Genomic DNA, 25211 nt, shown 5'->3' with positions numbered 1-25211 from the left:
CTACCTCATTACGTTTCAACGTGCAGGGTACCTTATACTCTTATGCCTAGGTGTGTAGGCGCATGTCTAGATCGATTGATCATGCATGTACAGATGTACCTGCCTCATTCTATGATGCATCGCCGACGCCTCGTATTGTATATTACAATGTTCCTATCACACACACCGAAAGAAATTTATTACAGTTGTCGTTACTGTACAGTCATTAATTATTTTCATTCTTCATTTTTGTCATAGCCATACTCGATGACTTGAAAATTGGCTGACAAACTTACATGAATATTTCTGATGCAACGTTACAACTCATCTCGGATAAACGCAGACGGTGCAGATGAAAACTGGAGTAATACTGAGCAGATGACTCTCTCGATGAGGTTCTTTGTTCTCGACTTCTCGCATCACTAGAGCGTCAAACGCTCGGCAACTTCATCTGGTGATTTTTAACTATGTAACTCGGGTTCAAAAATTACACATTTCTCACTTAATTTTTGAATGCGATTGACATGAGAAGATTCGCAAAGAATCAACGATTATATGGATGAAAGATACCAGTTTTAAGTTTATTACAAGCTTTGACATTCGACAAACGGTATATGCTATTATTCTTTGAATCAGTTTTATTCGAAACGACGATTGTCAGAATATTTCATACGATAACTTCAAAACCATTTTGCTGATTTACAAATTAAAGACGTATTGAAATTCGATAAAATCACGAAAAACGTTTTGAAAAGAAAAAGCACCGCGAGAATATTGGAATCTTTGGTTTAAATAACAACTACGAGTACGTCAAACCTTGGTTTACCGGATTATTTATTTTCCATTTTAAAAATTTTTTATCACAGTTTACGGACAAAAACTTTATGACGTGAAAAGTGCAGACTTATCGAGAACTCTATTACCTGCTAAAGATGTAATACCTTGAACGATTATGAACCGTTTCTCAGATTTCAAAGCTTAAAAATAAAGATAAAATTGCGTCTTTCAGCAGTACGTCATTTGTGATAATTTGCGAATCTTTCCGTATAAATAGCAGCCAGATTCAAAGTTGACTTAAAAATCGAACGTGAAATGATAACCACCCTCCTTGAAAATTACCTGTTATCAATTCACAATTGAACTCGTTTAAAAAATTGTACGTTTTCGATGATCAGCGTGAAAATCAACTTGAACAACATGTCAATTTCAAACCAATAATTTACATGCTGCTCAAAGATTATTTCCAGCAGGTGTAGGTATAGTATATCTCCGATGCATGAACAGGCGCGTGTGTTACGATATGCATATAAAACGCAGGCAGTGAAGAATATCATTGTGCGTTACCGACACGGTTCCAGAGTCGGCAGGTACAGGTGTTACTTTTCATTTCCGATGCCCAGGTATCGCTTACTTGGCTGACTCGAGCCGCTTTCAAGGTGCACCGAGTGCGCGTTCCAGCGGCACAAACTCGGTTGATTCGAGGAGACCGGAAATCGCTACAGAAGTTCGAGGATCCAAGGTAATGTAGGCACAGCCTGGAAAAAAGGGGGTAAAAAAAGGAGAGGGAAACTCCGCTGCAGTTCTTCCCGAAAATAAACACCTCCGACGTGAAAAAACGTTCCGGCTGTGCAGGCGTAACGTTTGACGGAATCTTCGGTGCGTGCAGCATGCTAAGGGCAACAGACTCCTCGTTATCACTTATCGTTAATCTTTATTAGGCAATTTTAGTGGGGCACGAAGACAAGCTACGTCGCCGTTTAAAACTAATAAATTTTAGTAACCGTGGTGCGTGGTGCGGCAATATATAAGATACCCGAAGTCGGTTGGAGGACGCGGGAAACTTTAGTGAGACAAAAAGGCAAAAAGGGCGAAGGCAAATGAAAATGAAGAATATCGTAAACATCTGTCCATCGAAACTTCTAACGATATTTTCCTATCGCGTAAATATGCCCGCGCATATGCCTTATTAACACAGACTGAATCGCCGTGTCTATTTGACGTAAATATGACTAATTGAGTTACAAATGACCAAGTTTGTTTGAACACCGCTTATTACAGACACGCGGACGGAGAACCCTTCGTACGTCAATCTATTACGTCTCGAGGATTTCTCACTTGAGACCCACTAACGGGCCTTGATCGTTTTGTTTTAAAGGGCGGTAGCCAGATTCCAAGGCCGATAAAAACAAGGTGAAGACACTCGAGCCTCGAAGGGGTTAACTTGATCTATGCTGCCCTAATCCCGAAGCTGATGACGAGCACAAGTGTTTCAGAACGTACCAGATAAATATAAATTGCTCTTATCACCCTTTGCGATTGCGCTCGTAAATTCATACACGTCACGCGCACGGTTGAAGAATTTTCTTTTTTACCAATCTATTATTGGTCATAGTAAACGCGTACCGGATGTGGGTCAGATGCCACCGATGATGTGGGCGACCCGTATTCGGTACGCGCGCAAGCACAAGTGAAGGGGGGGGGGGGAGGACGTGCGGTGCAAAGTAGCTGCGTTATTATACCCGGTTGGAACCGAAGAAGTCAGGTTCGGTGAAATGGTGTGTGGGCCGCAGGTGAGGACCTCCACCTGGCGCGCGGCTTCGCCAACTGTCTAATTAATAACAATCATATCGCAAGCCCAGTGAATATAACCGTCGAGGATGGACTCTCTTACTTCGCAGAGAGAAAGAGAAGAGCACGAGACGCGAAACGGAACGTGACTTTTACTCGAAAGTATCATCCGACGACGGTCCGCGTACGTCTTTGCATTTTACGTCCGGGTACCGATATAAGTGTACCATTAATACGTAATAACGTTGCAGATGTCTTGGATTAGATTGCTATCTGTGATATTACGGCACGTGAAGACCCGGTATCCCGGCCGAAATACAGGTCCTCGAATGTCGTTGTCGAGGCAAATTGCCCCACTCCCTTTTGCATAATTTTCACCTTTGTTAATCGGCTCCTTTTTTGCCATCTCAATACGCCTTTATCACCTCCAGCTGTAAACCTTCTACCGTGAACGCCTGAATAAAATGTGGATAGAACAAATGGTCTGTGCCGACGGTTTGATGGATTCTGCATGTCGATTGAAAAGCAAGTTTTTTTTTTTTTTTTTTTTTGTACCCACATGTTTCAGTACTTTTGCAAAAACAATACGCAAGCAAAATTATTAGTCGTTTGTTTCTTCATTGTGCAATATAGTCGGCCATCCGCCGTGAAAAATTTTAATCCCGACATTAGACCGAGAGCAAGCTTATATGTATGGTTAAATGGAATAAGTAAGAATATTTCCGTGATGTCTGCAATACCGAATGAAATGTCGAAGCGGAAAAATTAGAACGATTTCTACGAATCACTTCGCGATGTGTCGCACTGATTTCTGTGTGATTTTGTGCAATTGAACACAGTGAAATATCGTCTTTGAAGAGAAATCTTTCAGTAAATTATCAAAGTTCATTTGATTCTAAAAGAACCGGCTGCATACGATAGTCATATATGCATGCCTGTTACACCCTGACAACTTTCAGCGTCGTGTTTGTATTCAGACAAACGATCAAAAGATCAATAAAAATCCATGGAAATATTCGCCATTTCACCATTAAACATATGATGTTTAATCGAAAAATTATATGGCTAATAGTTTTTGTGGTACTGACCTCCGATCGCAGATCGGCAAATGCCTCAGGCTCACTGTCAGTCGGTGACTGAAGTAAAATTTCTATCCAGGAGCAGTAAGACCCTGGTGGGCGGAGATCAAAGATGATCCTCTAATGCCTCGAGAGCGTGGGACCGCATAGGGCCCAACCAACCGCATGCGGCCGCTTCGATCCTGCAGACTCGCACGCTTCGATAATGGGCCACCTCTGCAGCGATCTACCGCCGATCCGATCGGCATGCAGCTCGAGTTCCATAACCAGCTGGGTGCATGTGACGCAGAGTTCAACCGTTCCCCTCAATCCCTTCCTGGCTTATATGTATTCCAGAGCATACTGAACCACCTTTCATTTTACCACCGAGCGACGGTACCGCTGCATTCTGTTATGCATTTATACTACCGGTTACCGCCTTTGAGCTTGTGAACCGAGCAGTCGCTTACCGACTAGCGATACTTATGGCGCAGCTACCGGTGCTACCGAGCGCTTGCATGCTGCTACACATCCGATGCAAGGAATAACCTGTATCCTTGAGGCCGGAATGTAAATTCGTTAGCCTCACTTCCAAAGTCTGACCTTATAATTTTATACTCCTGATAGGCGGTTATGGTTACAGATTTCTTTTCCAATCCATGAAGAAATGGATATTAACCCTCTGGTCGTCGCCGTTTTCCATCCTCACTATTGAAGTATACCATCGGTAATTTATGACCCGAAAGTTCTATTCCTTGTAAAACTGATTCAGAGTATTTGGTGTTATAATATTATTAGTGAAATGGAATAATCAGAATGTCCTGAGTAAGAATATGGAAACACAAATGCTATATTTACGTTCAGCAAATATGTATTTAAAGAAGACAGCAAGGCGCGAAAGATTTCCTTTGCAGGATCGTAACTTTTAAAGTGTCGTCGGATCATTAATGACCCAGGTGTAGACCAGAGGGTCAAGACGAAGTCTGGAGATTCGAAAAAGACATCCTGTACTACGTTCAACCGGAACTTCCCCAACGCCTTTTTGTTACTATTTGGCATTCCATGGTCGCGGGTATTAGAATGACACTGGGCGAGATGGAGATTGACAACAATGCTTTTATTGTGACACTCAAATCTGTGACTTAAGCGTCTACTACCAGAGCTGTTGATACTAGGACTTTTCTATTTCTAGTATCCACACTACCCGTTCGGTAAGCAAATATTTTCTTGTGCACATTTTCGGTGGTTTTATTTCAGAACCACTAGTTTTACTCTCAGTCATGCGGTGGAATGCCAGTTAACCGCGATGCCGTGTTTACATCTCCAACACTGTAGGCAAACAAATTTAACCGCATATTTTATGGTAAACGAATTTCGAAATATCTTCAATCACTGTCTCTCTATAATGTAGCATGAATAATAATCATTACACTCTCCCGTACGGCATGCGTGAGCCGCTGTGCGATTTTACGACGATAATTCTGTCTTTGCCAGTTGCTGCTGCTGCTGCTGCTGCTGCTGCTACTGCTTACCACAAGGATAAGAAACGGGCAAGGAGATTGAAAATCACCATACAACTTGTTCCTAATTCGTTCTATAAAGGGTCAATTATCAAGAATGGTTGAAAATTCAAAGGAGCCAGACCGTCCGTAATGTAGCTATTCGACTCTTCTCGTGCGGTGACTGCGTGCCCGGGGGAAATACGACGAGGAGCGAGGCTTGCGTGACGCCGGCGTGTGCCCGCGGGGGCGGCTTCGTCGACTCGAGCGGAGAAGATCGCGTGCGTCGAAAGTTCAGCGGGGCAGGTGGAGCTATGCGGACGAGGATCAACCTGGACGTTACCTGGTTGGAAGTGCCGGGTTGCGACGGAGCGCAGCTTAAACGTGGGCGGACTCGGGGTAGCCTCGGGTGTTTCTCACCCGCATACCTGCACTACGTGCTGGCGACTTGGTCCGCCTCTGCGTCGCCCTCGAACCAGCCATCGTGACTGGCTGGCTGACTGGTACTCGGACACTGCGCGTGTATGTGTTCGGAGTCCAGACTACACAAGATTTGAAGAAAAATTATACCTCGTACGCAATATGCAATTTGTAATTTACGCGGTAACTTGTATGCGGGACGCAGGGAAGATTTTAGCGGAAAACAAAGTTTTTTATACCGCGGCAGAGGCCTTGTCGGAGGTTTTACTTCGATATAATGACCTCGATAATGACCATAGACACGCGCAGTGCTTCCAATCTACTACTGCGCCCATGCACACGGTTGCGTGAAACAACCCGCAAGTAAGGCGAGGTGATTTCTGTCATGTTATTTTATTGTTAATCAACATGTACGGCTCGAATCTCTCGAGGATACTTGAGCGTTGTTGCAGTGGGAATTGTGATGATGGGAACCGGCTGTGTTGCCGGGAATAGACTAATCGTAGGAGGAGCGCAATCGATTAGTTGTCTTAGAAGTGAAACTGTGCGTGACCAGTAGTTTCCAGATTCATACGGGAAATTATTTTACCTACGTGTAATTTAAAGTATATAGAAAGACAGGGTAACGAAGTGCTGTGAAGTTCATTGTCAGGTGAAGTCATACCGCTATGTCTCGTAATTATCATCCCACAAGGAATGATTAAAGCTATAGTAAAATAGGATCTCTCAACACTTGCTACATGTTAAACCTTTCGAGTTCGTTTTTTCGAAGAAAATATCGTCTCCGCCCAATGACTCGGCTTGTCAAAATAAGTAATTAACAACCTAACGATCTAGTTCTCTAATAGAGAATAACAAAGCAACGGATTTACACGAAATGTGCTACTTTGGACTATTCTGACAAATCAATATTTCAGTATGACGGTAGCTATGCGTAGGAGTAGATTAAAGGAACGTTTACAAGAAGTCACTACCCGAAAGTAAATTAACACACTAGTGGATATATAATCATAGCATTGTTTGAGTAGGTGCGACAAGCCAAATCGGGAGTGATCAATAGAGCATGAACAATCGTGCTCTATCTCCTATTCAAAAACAGAATGTATCGCACGACATTCCGTCGTTTCTATTTCGAACTAATTGCCAGACTGATCTCCATCGAGCACGTTCTTAATCGCACCAATGTTCCGGTCAACGCACCCCGTACATCATGACGTACGTCAACGTGATCCTCGATCAAAATTCGAATGCGGACCACGTACTGCGTAATACATATGAATTTTAACAATTGAGGTTGAATTACCCCGCCCGAAGCCTCTTTCCTGGAATACACCGCCGATTGATTGTCGATTCTTGCAATGTTGACTTCCCGTCCCTTCAATTTGGCGAGGAATAATTTACAGACACATAAATTCGTTTGAAGGATTTATTCCACCTTCTTGCACCTCTTAGCGCGGCAGTCGGTATAAGCTCAGGATGCTTCAAGAGGTATAAGGTACCCAATTCGGTTAGCCTCTCTCCAATTAGTAGCGAATGAGGAACGAAGTTGGGCTTCACAGACGATTCATGGAACCCCGACTAACTTTCTGAGATCGAGTCGGGATCCACAGACCGTGCGAAAGCGCACTTCGGACTGCTCAGGCATATCTTCTGTCATATGCTAATTCGCAGCTGCAGGTTCCATGGCCTAACGCAAATTTCGTGTCAACGACGTCCACGATTCTCTCATAAATGAATCGAACTGAAACTCGCGTTTCCGAGTAAGAATTCCAAACTTATTAAAATTCAGACTGGTTATGTAATCGTTGAATAGTGAATATCAATTCCGAAATGTTAGATTCAGAATTTTCGAAGATCCGATTAGACACGTCATAAAACCGATGAGTATTCGAACGGTCAAAACTCTGAACGGTCAAAAATTCAAATGATCAAAACCCCGAGTGATCTAAATTCCGAAGTCAAATTCTCAAATGGTCAAAACCCTGAAAGCTCAACGTTCCGAATGTAACTCCGAACGTCAGCAACCTTTTACACGTATACGCGGTAAGCGCTTCACCTCATATGTGAAGGTCGGCACGGTTAGAATTTTTACCAATTAGGGTTTTGACCATTTGGAATTTCGAAATTCGATGTAACGGTCAGTCTGAACTTTGACAATTCAGAATTTCGATCTACGCCCAATTTTCTACCAGAAAAATCACGACGCGGTCTCGGCAGCCTTTTCTTCCCACATTCCTGTCAAATTACCCGCCGACGTCCTCACCGCAGCCGCAGCCACCTGCCGCACCACGTGGTTGCGGGACCGTCGAAGAGGACGAAGACCAGCCCGTTCGCTTCGTGGGCCCGAGGGGGTTCCCATGAGTCGCGGGGGTGGGGTCGAGGTATTTCGTAGCCCTCGGGCTTGACCACCTCCGCGTCTCTCTGCCTTCGCCATCATCCTAGCCTCTTAAAAATCTGGCATGCGTGCAGCTACGCTGCACTCCAACTCTACGTTATTACGAAGGCCCTTAATGGGCGAGCCGACTATCTTTGTTGCTCTGGAGGCCGTACCTAAGAATTGTTTCTCTACTGTATTGCAAATCTCTTGAGAATGTCTGATTTATAATTTTGTAATGAAAACGGTGATGTTGTATCTCGCGTGTATCGCACTCAGGCATATATCCGAGTTTCTCTTCTCTGAGCTTGCGGGCAAACTGCACGATCCTTCAATTAATCGTCCCACTTTGTTCGCCATTCGGTCCCGGACGTTCCGGTACTGTTTTCCGGTGACAGGTGTCGTTTCTTTGTTTCTCATCAATTAGTCATCTTCGTAAATTACCCTCTCTCGTAACGCCTAACGAATTTTAAACCACGGACGTGGAATAATTATCGCTCAGTCTGCGTTTTGAGAAATATAAAAAAGAAAGGAAACGCCCAATACCGACTACAGCAATGACTTCGCGCCTGCTAGGCATTTCATCATGACGTCAACGTTTTTACACGCTACTCAGCTTACTGTGGTTCCGTCTTTCGAATCTGTTTGGGATAACCCGCGTTAATCATGCCATACTTCTTCCGAGTGTGATCATCTCTTCCTCTCGTTTGTCTCCATTTTCCGGCTAACAGTTCGCTTGAATTTTAAACCGCACCAGGAACGGTCACGCGTACAGTTATACACATCCGGGGACTTTATCTCTCGAAAATAATTCCACCTAACTGTGATTGGGCGTCGTTCTAACCACAACACGAATCGTAAACAACAAAATTAAATATTTCCTAGAAGTTCTTCCTTCATTCGTAAACACTGAAAAATTCAGCACGTTCTGTCGGCCGCATTCTCGGCAATTAAGAGACTCTGCAGACTGTATACGTCGGTCTTAGTATCGCACTAATTACCAACAGCGTTAACTGATAAGACAACGATCCGAGTAATGCAGGAAAAATTCCTCGCACTGTGTCTCGGTTTGGAATATTAGAGCAGGACACTTGCATTGCTGGGATGATGAAAAAACTGGAATTCTCAAAGAGCAGAACACGTAATAGTTCCGCGTTTATACGTGACGACGTAGCTGTAGTCGAACCATAAACGAAGACTTATTACATCACGAAGCCGACTATCTAAAATCCGTCTCATCAAACACAGTCTTTCGCGCCTCTCTCGCTCGGCGGTTTGATAAGAAGGGAATTTGTCAACGCCGAACGAACATGTCATATCAGTGGTTCCAAAAACAGAGATTGGGTCGATGCGAGTCAACCGAGTTCTCAAAGGGTCGTTTTTTCCTACCGCGAAGACTAACCTGCGTCTAACACGTTGTAAATCTCGCAATCAGGATTCCATGAGGCGGGATGCGATAACCTCCTAGATTCGTGGCCTCCGCGTCCTGTGCCGATCGGGAGGACAGGAGGGCAGGAATTCCGGGTCGGCTGGCGGGCGATAATTTAGGCAAGGCGCGCATCTTAGCGAGGCCAATCAGCCGTCGGGACGAGCACCCTAGAAAGATAGCTGGGATTATCATGCACGTGCATGTTGACAAAAGAAGTTTAGCTTGTAAAGCTGATTAAACCTTACTTAATCACAACCGATCAGGACGGTATAAGCCTCGTCGGGGTCTCCGGCGTCTCGCAGCAGCTCCTCGGCTTCCTGATCTCCTGGTTATATGGCGGCTGAGCGGGCGGTCCTGCGCGGCAAAATAACAACAAGCTGGCTCCTCGGGATTCGTGGTCGCCGGCTACCTTCGACATAGCAACTGAATTCAATGCTGCAATCCATGGATTCCTAAGATTCTACGGTTATACCTAACACCACTCGGAACAAATCTCTGCCTAACGTTCCTAGCGACTAGATATAGTTTTATTATCGGGCGTTCAATTTTTTCATACATACAGCACGCGATGAGAACGACGGCGGCGCCGTTCCGCTGGGAAAAATGGCTACGGACCCGGCGGCGGGGCGTCGAGGCCACTGGGATGGCCTTCGGGGGCGCAAGAAATAATCTTGCCTCCTCCTCCTCCTCCTCCTCTTGCCAACTTTTGAATCAATCCACACCACCTCGCTGGCAATCGCGACTACGAACGTTTTCGAAACGGTATTACATATCTATAGGTATATACGATCTCGCGCGAACGCTGTAACTCGTATGTATATAAGTGTGCTGTTTTTTTTTTTTTTTTTTTTTTCTTACCCGCAAACAAGCTGACTAATTGAATTCAGCATACCATACGTTATTTATAGCAATCGGACTATCAAGTTTCACATCACTTAGCGATCAATTAGAATTAAGCGTAGGTCATCAGATTTTGCGATACCTGTAACAAAAAGAAAACGTTACATTTTGTCAAGTTTCGCACCTGTTTCAAAAAAAAAAATTTTTTTTTCCTTGTACTCGTTTTTCAGTTAAATAGCCTACGATCTGCGTACGGTCAATTTTTCAACTCTTTTTATCTTCCTAGATTTCATGCGAATAGTTTTTCTAAACACACCGCGTCGCGCGTCCGTGTATGCATCGCGATATCTTCCCTGTCGGACTCGGCGTGTAATCGATATCTCGTTACGACTTGTGTAAGGAGTGGGAACTCTCGTCGCGGTGACGTCCCGGCGCTCTTAGCTCCTCGAGTGGTTTGGACTCCTGATGAGAGCGTAGAGCGCCGCAGCGCCACGCGTCACGGCGAGCAGCATCGCAACGCAGGGCGCCACTACGCCGGCCACCGCGACGCACTCCGCCGTTTCACGACCGACGTCCACCATCTGCGCCGTTCCCCCACCCGCAATAACAGATTGTGCAAATCCGTTCGAAAAAGCTCGTCCAACTATTGTTCAGCACCGCCACAGAGCCGCAACGTCGACTGTCCAGCTGCGCCGTCGCAAGTGGGGGGAAAAGCATCGGAATTCTAGCAACAGGAAGCCTGCGCCATCTCGTGGGGGATAGGTTCAACGCCTTTTTCTGTTGCACTCGCATTATCTGGTAAGACTGGGAGTACCATTTACCGACTGAGATTGTTACTCTCCAATTGTTAACGCAATTCGCGTTTCGTTTGGCACCGAAGCTGTCGGTCAGTTGGGCGTCACTTTCTGGTCGGTAAATCAAAAGTATCTCATGCTTAAGTGTTCGGGTTTTACAGAAGTTCTGAATCGTTAGAAAGATCGATACCGAAGCAACAGAAACCGCATTCGGTGTGCGCTGAGTGCGCCGGTCGAGCGTCTGTTGATCAAATCTGTGATAAAGTAATGATCAAGCGATGCTTGATGATAACTCGAATGTAAGCGCTCAATTATTATCTCTCAGCTTACACCAAAGTTCAATGTCGCTGATGAGGAAGGTTTCAATGCCGTAGAATCTGGTTATTGATATCAAAGAGTCCCACCTAATGATTCACCCGTATATCCTCTCGGAGTTTATCAAGACAAATTTTTACATACAGATGAATCGATTGGGATCACTCTTTTATTGGAAAACTGTCACCACCTGCGATGCAAGGTGTCCTTTTGGTTGAGGGAAATGATTGGAGATGCATTATTGGAACATGCCTACATTTCCCGTGACAGAGGCAAAGATGCTCATGGTTCACTATAAATTGAGAAATATCGATGTAAAAAACTTAAATCTTTATTTACATATTTCGATAAAATACAATTTACAAAATGGTAATGTTCTCACGTATATACCTCCCGTCTGATGCAATGTTGATGCAGTCTTCTTAAACCTTGCGATCGATTCATTCCAAATTTCAAAGTTATACTTAAAAGTTTAGAACCATAAAGAAATACCAAGCTTGACAATAGATGTTTGTGTACATTTAAAATTTAAGACTGTTCCGAGTGCTTATAATGATGGCAGATTGTTTTTCGGAACATATTTAGAATAGCCCCAGCGGACAAGTTAATTTGGCAAGTGGTGTTGGTCAAAACGTGAAATCTCTTCCATGTCGCCTTATGTCCTTTCCAAATTCCTCAATCATTTTCATGCGATTATTTTTTTACTCATTTCGCTTTTCATATTTAAACTACCGGCAGAGCAACAATTTCCTACCCGACCGATGCGCAGCTCTCGAAAAATTCATCGTCACTATGAGTTTCAATTTCTGTATAGCGGAAAAAACACACGAATATGATTGCAAGTTTTGTTACTTTGAAGATACAATAAGAAGAATGTTCCTCACTGTCGTCGATATATCAATTCAACTGCATCCTTTGTCAGTCAATCATTTGCGTCAATAAAGATAGCCCGTCGTTGATATCTTCATGTACCCCAAAGATCGCCCTCAAGATTTGTTATTTCAATGAATCGATTGGCCCCGTCCTTATTGTTAGAATTTAACATGCATCAAGTTCCTCTTAGTTTTCGTGCCCGCACAAAACTGTCACTGAACAATTTTTGTCGTAAGTTTCCTGCTGAGCTTCGAGCATCACGTAGCCTAATAAAATACTGTGATTTCCACATTGTTAGAGCCAAGCCAACAATGAACCGGAAGGAAAAATTTATATCCAATACAGCTTTACGTGCCTTGACATTTGAGTCGTCGACCTGTCACCCCCTGCTCATACTTCAGTCTTGTCTTTCAGAGGAATGACCTCTTCGGGTGATTTGCCGTTCTCCAGAGCCCGCTCTTTTTCCGTGATACTTCCATCGCTCCTTGGGCTATTCCAAGACTGAAGTTTTCCGGATCCAAAGAACGTAAAGGTCAGACCACCGCACACATAGGTGGCAGCAAGAATCCAGAACACTATCCTCCACTGTGGGAAAGACTGGTTCTCAAAAGTCAACGAGCCAACCATTTCGGCGCTCAAGAAGCCTCCTAAAGAACTAAGAGTATTGGCCAACCCGAAAATCGTCCCGGAAAAATTCGGGGCAATGTCTAAGCCATTTCCTAAGTATCCAGCGGTTACTCCGCCGTTAATCGTCAGGGCGACTGTAAATATCGCCACAGAAGTAATCCGGTCACAGCCCATCAAAGCTTGCACGATCATCAGCAGTCCAGGAGTCATTACCGCTGTAATGAAATGTAAATATAAGTGACAATTAACTCCCGAGTGACCTTACAATATGGGCAATAACAGACAAGAGAGCGAATGCTTGTTGTTCCAACTTATTATCACTAATTAATGTTACAAGGAGCCGAGAATGCTTACAGATATTAGTTTTACTTTGACAACGAAACATCGTATGAAATTTACTAAAGGCTCTACGTATTTTTTTAATGTATGAAAACGATGAAATGACGGTTCTGTTAACCACTATGATCTCTCATTGTGAACCTTGAGTGAATAAAATATAATTCGTGTCAAACTTTTTCTCTAATTGACCTTCCCAACTGGTATCATTCATTCGTTCCCAAGAATTCGTCATTACTTACCGAAAGCAGTGAAGCTCTTACGAATCGCTGTCACTGAAAGCTTATTAGTTCTCCTCAGATAATCGGCTGCAGATGACGTCAACACGGCGAAACAATATTTCCCTAGGTAAGGTAAGGACGAAAGTAGACCATTCTGAGAAGAATGAAAAAAGAATTTGGGAATCTTGAACAAACTAAACACGTGCAAGACTCTTGAAGGAAGCGTTAAATAATAAAAAATTTATACCTTTTTAATTTCGAAGCCCAGAATGTATTTCATATAAGTTGGCAGCTGATTCACCACCGTAAAGTAGCCGAAAACACTGCATCCGTGGGTGACGATGATTGCCCAAACTGGGACAGACGTCAACATCGCCTTCCACGGTACAGCCAGGTGCTATAAGCCATAAATTGCACAGATCGTTAGCGTTGGATGTGAGAAAGTATCGATCGCAGGAAGTGCTTACGCTTGATCGAATATGCATTTCCGTCTTAAGATCGCAAGTGGTTTTAAAGGCACGCACCTTTGAGGTGGAAGTCGTCCCGATGGACTCCTCAATGAACCGGCGTTCCTCTGCTGAGATGCGAGGGTGTTGAGCTGGAGAATCATAGACAACAAAGAACCAGACGATGCTCCATATTAAGCTGATTCCACCGGTAACATAGAAGACCGACTCCCAGCCAATCGAAGCAATCAGGAACCCACATATCGGCATCGTGATCGCCGCTCCGAGAGAAGATGCTGGAAAATGGTCCAAGACGTGCAGGCATGTTTCTTTTACGATTTCCACAATTCAGAGTGAGCGTTCATCGGTTTCGCACCCTTACAGACAGTCTCCGAATGATTTACGCCCGCTCAAGTATTCTTCACCTGCATCCGCAAATTCGACATCGTAGGAAACATTAGGGTATATTAGACCTGTATCGGGTAGGTCGAATCACTTTCTCGTTACACTTACAATTCGTCACACATTGCGCGACGGTCAAAAAGTTAGTAAGCGGCTATGACCAGAATTTTCACTTATGACGGTAAAGGTAAGTCAGTTCAGTTTGCGTGAGACCATTGATCAAATCATATATACATTAGCAAAGGATGACAGCAATTCTTCGACTTGTAAACAAACTGGTTCTCCTTCCCGTACTCTCTCCTGGAGAACGCTGTCGTTATACGTGTAAAAAAAAAATTTGGCGCATATCACCTACCGAATGCACACCTTGAATTGTCTCAATCATCGAAAATATCACTCATATCTCACCCATCATATTCGCAATGAATTTGCTCCGTTCCATTGGAGGTATCCATCTTGCAGTCATGGGATGGATCGCGGGCCAAGTGGCTCCCTGAAACGAATGAAACCGTGTAAGCATGGCGTGACTCTCTAAGCTAACTTTATTGCTGAATTTATTGCAAGATACGACTTACCAGCATAAAGCCAAGAATCACTCTGAGAGCCGCGACTGCAGGATAACCGAGTGTCGCTGCCAACGGTGTGAGAAGCGTGACGGCGCTTGCGGTCAGCATACTGTACCCAAACACCCTTTTGGCACCAACGATTTCCGCAAGCCGACCACCAGGCAATTCGGTGCAGATGTACCCCCAGAAGAAGCTACCCAAGATCTTGTTTACCTCGTACTCGTTCCATGGATACCTGGTTTGTTCGATGGCCTGCTGCAACATTAACATACCTATATTCAATAATTTGAAAGAGAAACGCAGCACCGTGTGCTTGGAATGTTAGGTGAGCCTTCCGACCAATCCAATTTTGATGCCAATTATCAGAATGAAGTAGAGAAAAGTTGCATTTACATGTTTTTTCGGTAAGTCCCCCAGTTCATTTAGACTCGTATTAGATGTGAAATTTTTATGGAAATCAACCGATCCCGCGCATCCTGAGTCCGCGATGGTTTCGGTAGAATGTCTGGTGCTGTTACTGGGTAATACCATATCCACGATAGCTATCGTCAAATTGACACGTAACGTGTAGTTCAACATGAATCCAAGAATCACCATGATATTCAGCATCTGACGACACGAGAAGCGATCTGAAAAATTAATTTCCGTCATTAAGTTTGGATGAGGAGGATCAATAAACAAGTTTCTTTGCTGTCAACGTTTGGAATAAGTTAATTGGTACCATGGCACAGTTTTTTCGGGTTACCAGTCATGGATAGCTTGTTTCTTTGTGTGCCGGTTGGCAACAATTTAATTGGCTGTTGCAAGCTTGGAAATGAATTGCTGAGAATCATACGATACCCGTAGTCAGGTCAAACCCAGTAATCATTAAAACATAATTTTCATCTGTCCGTTCAGTAGTTATTGCTGATAATATATGACTGAATTTACTATCCATACAAATAGCTGCGAATTCTGAAGCAAAAAATGAATTTTTTTCTTTCTTTCACAAGTTTTGCTATCGCAAATTATATTTAGAACCTGATAATCAGCACACAATGTTTTTCTGCTTACATAAGTAACTGAAAAATTGTTGGGCGCTGATGTCGCGCCTATAGAAATATCTATAACAGATAACAGTTCTATCACGTAACTGTCGTAAAATTTCTTCGAAAATTATTGTTCCGGTCGAAAGGCTGCACGTGCCATTCGATGATTGCGAGCACCTACATGTGCGGTATCTACGTCAATTTGGCAAAGGCCCCAGAAGCAAGCCGTGTCTGGTATTGCGAGTGGTAAACACATTTACATAAGTAACTTCACCGTCATTTAGACCAGAAAAACCTATTCTTTGAGGTGACAAACCGACCGTGGATAAGGGGAATCGATTTTTGCGATCCGACTTGTTCTCATATGGTCAAGCGTCTCAAGGCTGCGTCATGATAAAACAGCTGGCAAACGGTGACTCATTGTCGATGGAATAACGGCAAAAAGTGAGTACTTGTCGTTACCAATTACCTCAGATTCGGAGAACAAGTAGTTTAAAACTAAAGCCGGCATCCGCAGATCTACAGAGATGTTTGACAGGCTCCCATGCAAATTTATAGTGCCTTTAAAGACACGAACGATGATCGAAGGGGATAAGATTCCGAGTAATTAGATTGCGATACGATGTATAAGTCTTTTCTGGAAAAATGTGACCTTAAATAAGAGAACCGTTAGTCACTTGATTGGTAGTTAACGTGCCTCGAACTGTTGTTTAATTGTCTTGATTGCACTACCCTGACTCGATTCTTCTGGAGTCAAAGAGACGGTATCGTTCCAAGCGCAAGTGACCGGGTGCTTAACGTCAGAAATGTCTGGGTATAAAACGTCGTGACGCCCGTAAATACAGACTTAGTCTAGCTTGCCCAAGTATTTATAAACAGCCTTAGCCTTGCCCTGGTGCTTCCTGCTATATTGGAGTCAAAGGAGAATCGGTTCGCTGAACATGCGGCGTTTGATCTTTTCAACGAGTTACAATTCCTTTGCACTGCATAAGTATATAACAACGGACTCACTGATTAGCGTTTAAGATGTCTGGAAATCTGTTAATTGGATGCGTTTTGAAATGTTAGGAAAAATTTTGCGCGAGTGCGAATTTAGAATATTTTGCCAGCGCTAATAGTTTGCGATTTTTTTTCATTCGTAAATATAATTCAATCAAATAATTAATCACTTGATTTAGCAGTATGGAGTTAATTAATAATTTTACACGACTGAGAATGTGTATATAATGAGTTGTTAATTTTTAGCCAAGGATTCTTGCGTAATAATCGCCACTTGACACTCAAATAACACTTGAGTCGTCCCAGAGACTAATCACTTTATTAAGCGCATTTGACAAACTTTAAATATGCGGGATGTTGGAAGTATTTATGTATTTCAAAGACTTCACAGCCGCTTAAAGAACGCAGCTGCAGAAATCGCAGGCCTGAAATTTCATAAGTGGCCTAAAATTACGGCGCTGTTTCGCTTCCGTGAAATCACTTAAATAAAGTAAACGGTTTAGGAGATGGAAAACGTTTACTTCCATTCAGCATATTCAAATTATTTCAGGAACATCCGTAATTACACGTGTAATTTGGATAATCTCGTTGTCGTTTCTACCAAAGCAGATGCTCTGCGAGCACGTGGCGGTATTTCCAGGCCTCGATTAGGTCATATCAGTGATAGATTGAGATGGTTACGTACGCTACTGACCGAGCAACGATAATGCCGAGATGATAGGTGTGATTTCTCGTAATGGCCGACACAGTGCAATTTAAATAATTGCACGTTTCCTCTGTAATGCGCGCAACAAATAAATCATCAAATAGGTACGCAAACGTTTTTGCACTGGCCAATTGCTACAAAATATCAAAGGCAAACAGGCGATTCAAGGCCACATGAAACATGGCTAAGCAGAAACTGTACCCTGCAGGTACCGGACGTAATTTTCATCCACGTGCAAATGATTTGCCTAAAGGCAATCCGTTTTGTTAGTTAATTAATACGATCGATCAATGTTCGACGATCGAGATAGTAAAGTGGGATTAAAATTTACTCGGCATATTAGAGACCGCATGCTTTTACACTGCTATGGAAACATGCTCCGCCGATATGAATCAATCATTTGCAAAAATCGAACAGCAGGGCGAAAGCATTCTGAAAGAATCCCGAAATTCACACACAGTTACGGCAGAAAATACATGATGGATTCATTAAATCGTTTTTGTAAACAGTATAAAATTTACAGAGAATAAACTATTCGGCCAAATGAAATACGAATATCCAAGGTTACAAACGAGTACTTATATCGTCAGAAATGAAAAAATTCTGTGTATGAGAAGACATTGTGAGATGATTTGAGGTCACATTGAAGCTATGTGCGAATAGAGTTATATTGCGTAATGAGCCTCTAAAGCCACGCCAAATTTTAGCAACTGTTGTGAGTCTGTTTAACAAACTAACGTCAAAAGACCCCGGGAGGTAGCGTCAAAGCTGCCAGCCAGCATCCGGGATTAAAGACCGTAATCAAGTGGAAAAAACTCATCTGTTGAAAGCGAGAGTGTAACACTGAAAGACGGGAGTTACGTAACTATGTGTTGGGAAGAAAAAAAAAACAACAATAGGCTTTAGATGATCAAACGGAGCAACGCCATCAAACAGTGATTGTTTCGTGAGGTAACCAAGCATGAAGCTGTCCCATAGATACTCTGGATTTCTTGCTTCCCGTCTGTCTGGAATACCCAATTATGCCAAGTAGACGGTACAACGAAGTGATATAATTGTGAACATCGAGAAGCGCGCCAGGTCCTTTTTTTCTTGGGAGATTGAAAATTGTAGTAGCAAAAAACGACCCCCAAAAAGAAATTAAAAAAATACAGTCGATTATACCAGACCTTGAATTGTCATTAGCTGTTCTCAAGGCTGACGCAATGTGATCCATTAGAAAAGATTTTCGTGGCAGTACTCAATAATTTTCGAAAACTTTATTACGAGTGCCAATAATATTGCAGAATTTCCAGTGAATGTCACGTTCGGTGTTTTTTATAAAATTTTACGTTCCGTTGGGTCGACCGTTTGCCATCTGTCGCGACTTAGCAACCATGGAACGAGCGAGGGGTTCACCGAGGCCGTGGATACCTACGTCAAATTTCATCATTTAAGAGGTATAAATCGACTAAACCCAAACACCCATTGCATACGCCATCAGCTTGAATTTGTTACAGCGCAACTCGATGCTGCAATTTTTCTTTATGCGCATTTTCATGCCGATGTGAATGCGTGTGAGTCTGCTTTTGAATAAGGCTTTGCCAATGTCACACAAGCAACGTTTTTTTTTTTTTTTTTTTCTTTGGAAAACTACCACAAGATTGCTTCAAGTTTTGCGGCACAAATTTTTATTTAATTCATAAGCTTTCAAGTGAAATCGATTCACGATTTTTCTAATTAGTTTCATGCTTCACATACGTCTGTTTCAGTTGCGACAAAATCATTTCAAAAGACTTCAATCCTTTACATTGTAAATTTAGTTCGCTGAATCGTAAGGAAGAAAATTGCCGAGAAGACGTGTGTCTCAATTTTACAATTATTATATGGTGCTTATCAATACAGAAGTAGTATGCTATTAAGCCCGCTAACACCAGTTTTCATGTTGCAAATGTTACTAGGTTTGACTGTCCAATAATAGCCAGCTTTTCTTGACACTGCTTCAACAAAAACAGACGAAACGAGGCTCACAGTGTCGAATTTTAAAAAACGTGAAAATCCAATTTGTAGAATATTAAAATGTAGAAAGTCGAAATCTACTCGGTAGATTACATAACTAAAAATATAGAATCATCAAAATGTTGACTCTTACATATTTTGGTTTGCTATATTCATATTCATTCTGTCGATTACGTATTTTGGAAAGCTTTCTTATACTTACTTTGCCCTTTCTACATATTGCCTTTTTTGTAGTTCACCTTTCTACACTTTAAAAATGTATGAAATCAATTTTTGCACCTTTGAAAATTTCATATCGCGACCCTTATATTTTTTGATCTTCCAACATTTTCAGCTCCACCAGCCTCAAAGAGACTTGTTGCATTCGTTACGGGAAATTTCATGCTACCCACAAAACCGGATAGCATTGAAAGCCACCGGGCCTTCCACTAAATTTCATTTTTACTCGTCAGTGTTAAGTTGGTTACATTATCGCGCTATATTTCTTGGCATCCGCTATTTACACGGATTAGTGGCTAAAAATACTGATGGTGTAAATTCGTATCTACATGAAATTCTAAGCTATCGTAGACTATGCTTGAGAGACATTTAAAGCCAGGAAAAGATATTCTTGACAGTTTCAGATTTTCGTTCTGAAGAATCAACGTATTACACAATTATACGTAATAAACGAGTAAATATTTTAGTATTTTCAAGATGTTTGCAATGGAAAAAGTTCAAATTCTCCTCCTTAAAAATGAATTATCATTCTTGTTACGTTTCATGTTGAAAATAACATAATATATTCAATTTTTACTACATCATAGATACGGTATACGGTATTTGGCATTAAAGCGATACATCATATACATGTTGTCAAAATGGTTTAGGTAGTAATTCTATGTTTCTTCACCGAATGAAGGCTTTCAAGAAACGGTGTCAAATCGACCAATATTGACCCTCGCTATTTTTGATTAGGTCCATTGAATTTTTTTTTAGGCGATAGTAACAACTTTAGGATTTACAACTAGAAAAAAAAATGTTGTTACTATTATTATGGAATCGGTTCTAAGTTACGAATATACACATATTTTCAAAGTTCCATGTTTCTGCAATTTTTCAAAAAATTCTCAAAAATTAAAACATTTTTGCCTGCCCTCTTAAAATTGTTGCAATGATGGAATAATTTATTTATTCCTATTTTCCTAAGCGCTCTGAAAAAAACTAACTTAACAAAAATCTCCAATTTTAGTACCAATCACGGAACGAACATAACATTTAGATTTTTTGATGCACATGGACTAATCAAGTCAGAATATTTACTAAAATCCTAACAGCAATTTGAATGACTGTATTGAGTCATCGATTTTTAAATTTCATCGATTTCGATAAACTTAGTACAGAATAACGCAATCGCAACTATTTCCCGTAGCGCGGATAATGAGTTCTAAAGATACCCCTCTGATCCGGAAGTTGAATCACCAATAAATTTTACGTTCCGCGTCCGCAATTAACCTCCAAACAAAATTATTCCAATCTCATCCCAACGTCAACCTGATCTCAGAGTGAAAATAATTTTCGAGTGCACGTATCTCACGAGATTGAAAAATCTTACCTGCAATGCTGCGATTCGATGCCATGCTTAAGACTCGATCCTGGCAGCTAATTAATTACTTAAAAAAACCGGGAAACCAAATTAGATAATAACAAAACAAAAAACTTTTTAAATGTTAAATGCAAAACGGAGAAGCACTTATGTCCAAAATACAATTTGATTTTGAAGTGTCAACGGAACTGTTTTTCGACACTCTCAGCCACGCTTTCGCGCTTGCGACTGGCTTACTGAGTGTCAACAATATAGTCTGCAAACAGCAACCACTAGGTGAAAATTGTTATTTATAAAGAAGCTGGCCCGTCGAAGGTGCCCTACCACGATGGGCACGCGGCGATGCACTTGAAATTCTTGCGTGGGTGGCGGTGTGCGCACCAAGAGAACTACGGGTTAGTTAGTATAAAGTCAACGGACTGGTAGCGGTGCTGACCAGCGCTGTCGGACGATTGCAATCGACTGAATACTTAACGCGGCGTCGACAGCGTGGTGCAACCAAACGGTCGTTCTACTCTCGAGGGGACGGCAACGACGTCATCCAATTTCCGTAGCGAAAATAAGAGAGAAATAAATAAATGAACGCCGAATACAAGAATGAACAATAATTGACCCGTCACACCGTGCCAAGTTCGCGGAGGTGTGGCACACACGTACAGAAAAAAGTAACTGTCTCATACACGCACCCGATTGGCAATAACAATTTAACCTTGTGCTAAACGATCTGTTACGTATCTCGTACATGTATACCTTGATGAATCCGAACTTGGATGCATACTTTGCAATAAAACCTCCGGTATGATATATCAATCAATCTAAAGTATTGTCAGGTTTGCATAAAATTTTAGAGAAGACTTGAAAAGCTTTCAAGACACTTTCCGAATTATAATACGCGTGTACAAGTTCATCGTTCAATGGTCACTCAATAGACATTAGAAACAACGAAGACAAGTTATTTTCAATATAAAGAATTTTTTACCAGTCAATTTTAACACTGCTTCTTTTCTTGTTCCTAGGAGGTAAACCTCGACTAGCTATACGTGAACCATGTTTCTAGAAGTTCGTGAGCTGATATCGATGACTCACGTAAAACATGTGATAAATTTTTCACACAAGTGTAAATCTTCGTTTCTCTACCTACCCACGATACGGCTCGTAAATAGTTATACGGCACCGTTATAATATATTAGGGAATACATCGCAATACTGAAATGAATGAAAATTGGCAAGAATCCAACGCTCGATTAGACCGCGAGGTGCACATGTTATGTGCGATATTAGCTAGTGCAGACACGATAAGTAACATCAACTTGGACCGACAACCGCTGCTGTTACGTCACCTAACGTGACATGGTTTGACAAATTTGTCTCATTAATATTGTATTGTCATGCAAGAAATGAGAGAATAGTAGTGACGTCTAATAAGATATACATACCTATATCCATCGATTAACGAGTGATTAACTGACCGATAAGAACTCCCATGGTACTTTGTCTACTTCAATTATGTCCCTATACATCTTCAGCGGAAGCATTTAACGTTCAAGGATTGCTACCCATTTTCATTTGAGTCAAATTCAAGCTTAGTCATTTTCATTGTCAAACGTGAACGTGAACGCGAAATTTGGCATACTACATTGCGCGACGTAACATATCGCGTTCATTTTTAAAAACACTTTCATAAACATTAGTTTAGCGTAAATAGTCGATATATTCCATCTCGAGGTATTACAGAAATGCAAAGTATAAACTGAATTTCACAAACGGTGATTTTCAACCCCGGAACTTTTGTTTTTTGAATTCTTACGGTAATTCTGTAATTTACTTTCAACAATGTTTATTTACTGGTGGGATGGAAAAATAATGATTATGATTAAAAAATTCTTCACATTATGAGTAATGCTAATTATACCTGGAGGATTCCTAGAGGATTGACGATGCGAATGACGTTTCGCCGGCAGATAAGCAACTGAAGTTACTTTTCCAGTACTTACTGGGTATGAAATGTAACTTCGGTTGCCGATTTGCTGGTGAAGCATCGTTCGCATCGTTAACTTTCAAGAAATCCTCCCGGTAGAATTTACTATGACAATAGTAACCGGACGAAAATAAATTACTCTTATATTATAAGAAATGACCTTTGAATTATTCAAATTCATTTCCTTTTACTATAAATGTACATCGCTCAAAAGAAATTGAATTCGAAATTCAACGGAAAACAGTTAAGAGTGTAAACTGATGTTTAATTTTCACTCTTCAAAAATAATTCCTACCCATCTGTTTAATATTTCAAGTTTTCTCTTAGGTATAATGCTAAATTCAGCACAAAACCGAAAATGGTTCTGAAACCTCCGGTACCAAATCTTATAGATAATTGCAATCTCTGTTCGACTAATTTTGGAAAACGGCAGTCCGACAACAGTGAGTAAAAACGGTATTAAAAGAGATGGAATGGGGGAAGAATTGAGGGGAATTATTTGCTCTGTGTCAAGTATGTACTTACAACTATTTCTTAGATGGGGTCAGAGGTACCGGTACAGGGACCATTTGACCACGAGGAAGATGAGAGCGCCTAAGAAGCATCATGGGAAGATGACAGAGTGTTGAGCATGACTGGCCTCAGGGCTGCCCTTAGCAGTACTTTTGCCCTTGATAAAGTGACGTGGGAACCTTTAACTTCGCGACTTGTGCTACGCTCCACGGTGTCAATAAACGGCGAAGCCCACTCTCTTTGGGTGCGCTAACACGACCAGTATGCGGTATAACATGCGGTGCAAGTCCGAAGAACGGAGGCTCTGTTGAGCTTGAAACGGATGCATGGTCATCGAGCTCGCGCCAGTTGGCGTGTGTGGTGTATAAATGTAAGTTGCTGATAATATATGCTCAGAATGGACGTGATCACTCAGGGACCAACGCTTGGCTTCGTCTAACAGGTCACCAGCTCGTGGGGGCTCGCCTTTTGCGTCACTCCACGCAGCGTAGATCGTCGCCCGGGTACTGAGAACTTTACTGAAGCATAAACTATTATGGCACAGGCGTAGGCAGTACTTGTTACTTAAGATGGTCAAAGGTTCTTACAATTAGTTCAAAGCTGCTTAACGGAACCGGAATCGGTCCACTTTGACTAATGAAGATAATGGGCAGAGATTCAATCATATTGAATGCATTTTCCAAAGACCCTAAACCTTCACGTCCATAGCAAAAAAATCAGTTACTTCAACGAAGGGTGAACGGTTCAGTCTACCGGTCATCGTCACAATATGCTGACTAGATTTTTCTTACTTTGAATACGAATCATCAAGAAAATCGCAGACTGAGCATTGCACAGAGTCTAATCATCAAATACATGAGACCCGAGAAGATACATGAGTGAGAAATTCGTCGGGGAAAGTCAATTTTTTACGGCAGTAAAACTGTTAGGGTTCTTTTGGCGACGCTTCGGCGACTTTCCCCGACGAACTTCTAACTCAAATCATCAAAGTGGTCGTTTGTACTTCACTGATCGCTATTGACTCGCAAACTGATTGGGTAAGGGCTTGTTGCAGCGTAATGACGCGTGGTGATCACTAAACTACGACAAGTTCTTCGAAAAACAAAAATATATTACGAAAATTTAGCAAACAAGACTGAAATATTTTATTCTTGAAAGAACACACGTTCCACCGATAAGCCATGACCAGACTTGTGTAATATATATAGACATTTACAGTCAGTATCGCTAGAAATGCGCGGTTTGAATCACTTGTTTGGTGAAAATATTTTTACTCTTATCGGCAAAGTTGTAATCGCAGTAATGCTAATAACGAGTCCAGCTTAGAATTCGCACCAACGCGACCTTGCCTCGAACTGAATTCAAAACAGAAACAACTTGCTTGAGTTGATACACGTGCAGGAAACCGAGCTAGCTAGTTGTTCTTAATAATAACGTCACTGGACAGTAACTGGAGAGTAATTATTCCGTAAGTTGAGGCTAATTGCTACTGATATTGTTACAAGAACAAAGCAGAATGAGGTCACAGATGTCACGTGGTTGCCTGGATTTTCTGCCTTCGGCTTACTTCGTGGCACGATGCGTTGGCTTTATCTTACTTCAATTATAACCATCAAATTACAGTAACAGAAAAGTGGCCAGCCTTCATTCTTTGACA

General features: G+C 41.9%; 2 protein-coding genes across 11 annotated transcripts in view; both read right to left on the bottom strand.

Moving 5' to 3' along the window:
- The window catches only part of LOC107227967 (carbohydrate-responsive element-binding protein), a 101627-nt gene extending 90584 nt beyond the window's left edge, over nucleotides 1-11043 (bottom strand). Inside the window, exons 1-6 of one of the 5 annotated variants that reach the window (XR_006903248.1) lie at nucleotides 10484-11040; nucleotides 10186-10309; nucleotides 9888-10069; nucleotides 9573-9736; nucleotides 9301-9494; nucleotides 4430-4934 (exon numbers count right to left, since the gene is read on the bottom strand). The gene's annotated coding sequence lies outside the window, so the exon portion shown is untranslated. Of the gene's footprint in view, nucleotides 1-4429; nucleotides 5647-9300; nucleotides 9495-9572; nucleotides 9737-9887; nucleotides 10070-10185; nucleotides 10310-10483 lie in introns of those variants that run through there. The other 4 variants (XR_006903241.1, XR_006903242.1, XR_006903244.1 and 1 more) reach the window with 4 other exon arrangements.
- A 548-nt stretch (nucleotides 11044-11591) lies between these two features.
- Nucleotides 11592-23588, bottom strand: LOC107227973 (sialin). 6 transcript variants are annotated; one of them, XR_006903078.1, is made up of 9 exons: nucleotides 15469-15514; nucleotides 15141-15376; nucleotides 14757-15002; nucleotides 14590-14674; nucleotides 13858-14075; nucleotides 13581-13730; nucleotides 13355-13487; nucleotides 12161-12991; nucleotides 11592-12082 (listed from the first exon to the last, which is right to left on the bottom strand). XR_006903078.1 is itself a non-coding variant. In XM_046732920.1 (9 exons), the coding sequence occupies exons 1-8, from the start codon at nucleotides 15497-15499 to the stop codon at nucleotides 12540-12542; spliced, it is 1551 nt and encodes a 516-aa protein (XP_046588876.1). In that variant the 5' UTR covers nucleotides 15500-15514; the 3' UTR covers nucleotides 11592-12426; nucleotides 12505-12539. The 6 variants fall into 6 exon arrangements, 5 of the variants coding, with proteins under 5 accessions (XP_046588876.1, XP_046588896.1, XP_015524790.1 ...); XM_046732920.1 differs by having other exon boundaries at nucleotides 11592-12426; nucleotides 12505-12991; XM_046732940.1 differs by lacking the exon at nucleotides 15469-15514 and adding an exon at nucleotides 23567-23588 and having other exon boundaries at nucleotides 11592-12991.
- Between the last annotated feature and the right edge of the window lie 1623 nt (nucleotides 23589-25211).

The sequence above is a fragment of the Neodiprion lecontei genome, chromosome 1 (genome assembly GCF_021901455.1).
Source record: "Neodiprion lecontei isolate iyNeoLeco1 chromosome 1, iyNeoLeco1.1, whole genome shotgun sequence".
NCBI lineage: Eukaryota > Metazoa > Arthropoda > Insecta > Hymenoptera > Diprionidae > Neodiprion > Neodiprion lecontei.
This window is presented reverse-complemented; position numbering and strand designations above follow the sequence as displayed.

What these genes read in the sequence shown, in the direction of transcription:
- LOC107227973 (XM_046732915.1), bottom strand. Translation starts at nt 15,499, where the DNA reads ATGACTGGTAACCCGAAAAAACTGTGCCATG. An exon ending in ATTCATTGCGAATATGATGG is followed by an intron (nt 14,076 to 14,589) that starts GTGAGATATGAG and finishes ACCATTTTCCAG; the next exon opens with CATCTTCTCTCGGAGCGGCG. An exon ending in TAAGAGCTTCACTGCTTTCG is followed by an intron (nt 12,992 to 13,354) that starts GTAAGTAATGAC and finishes ATTTCATTACAG; the next exon opens with CGGTAATGACTCCTGGACTG.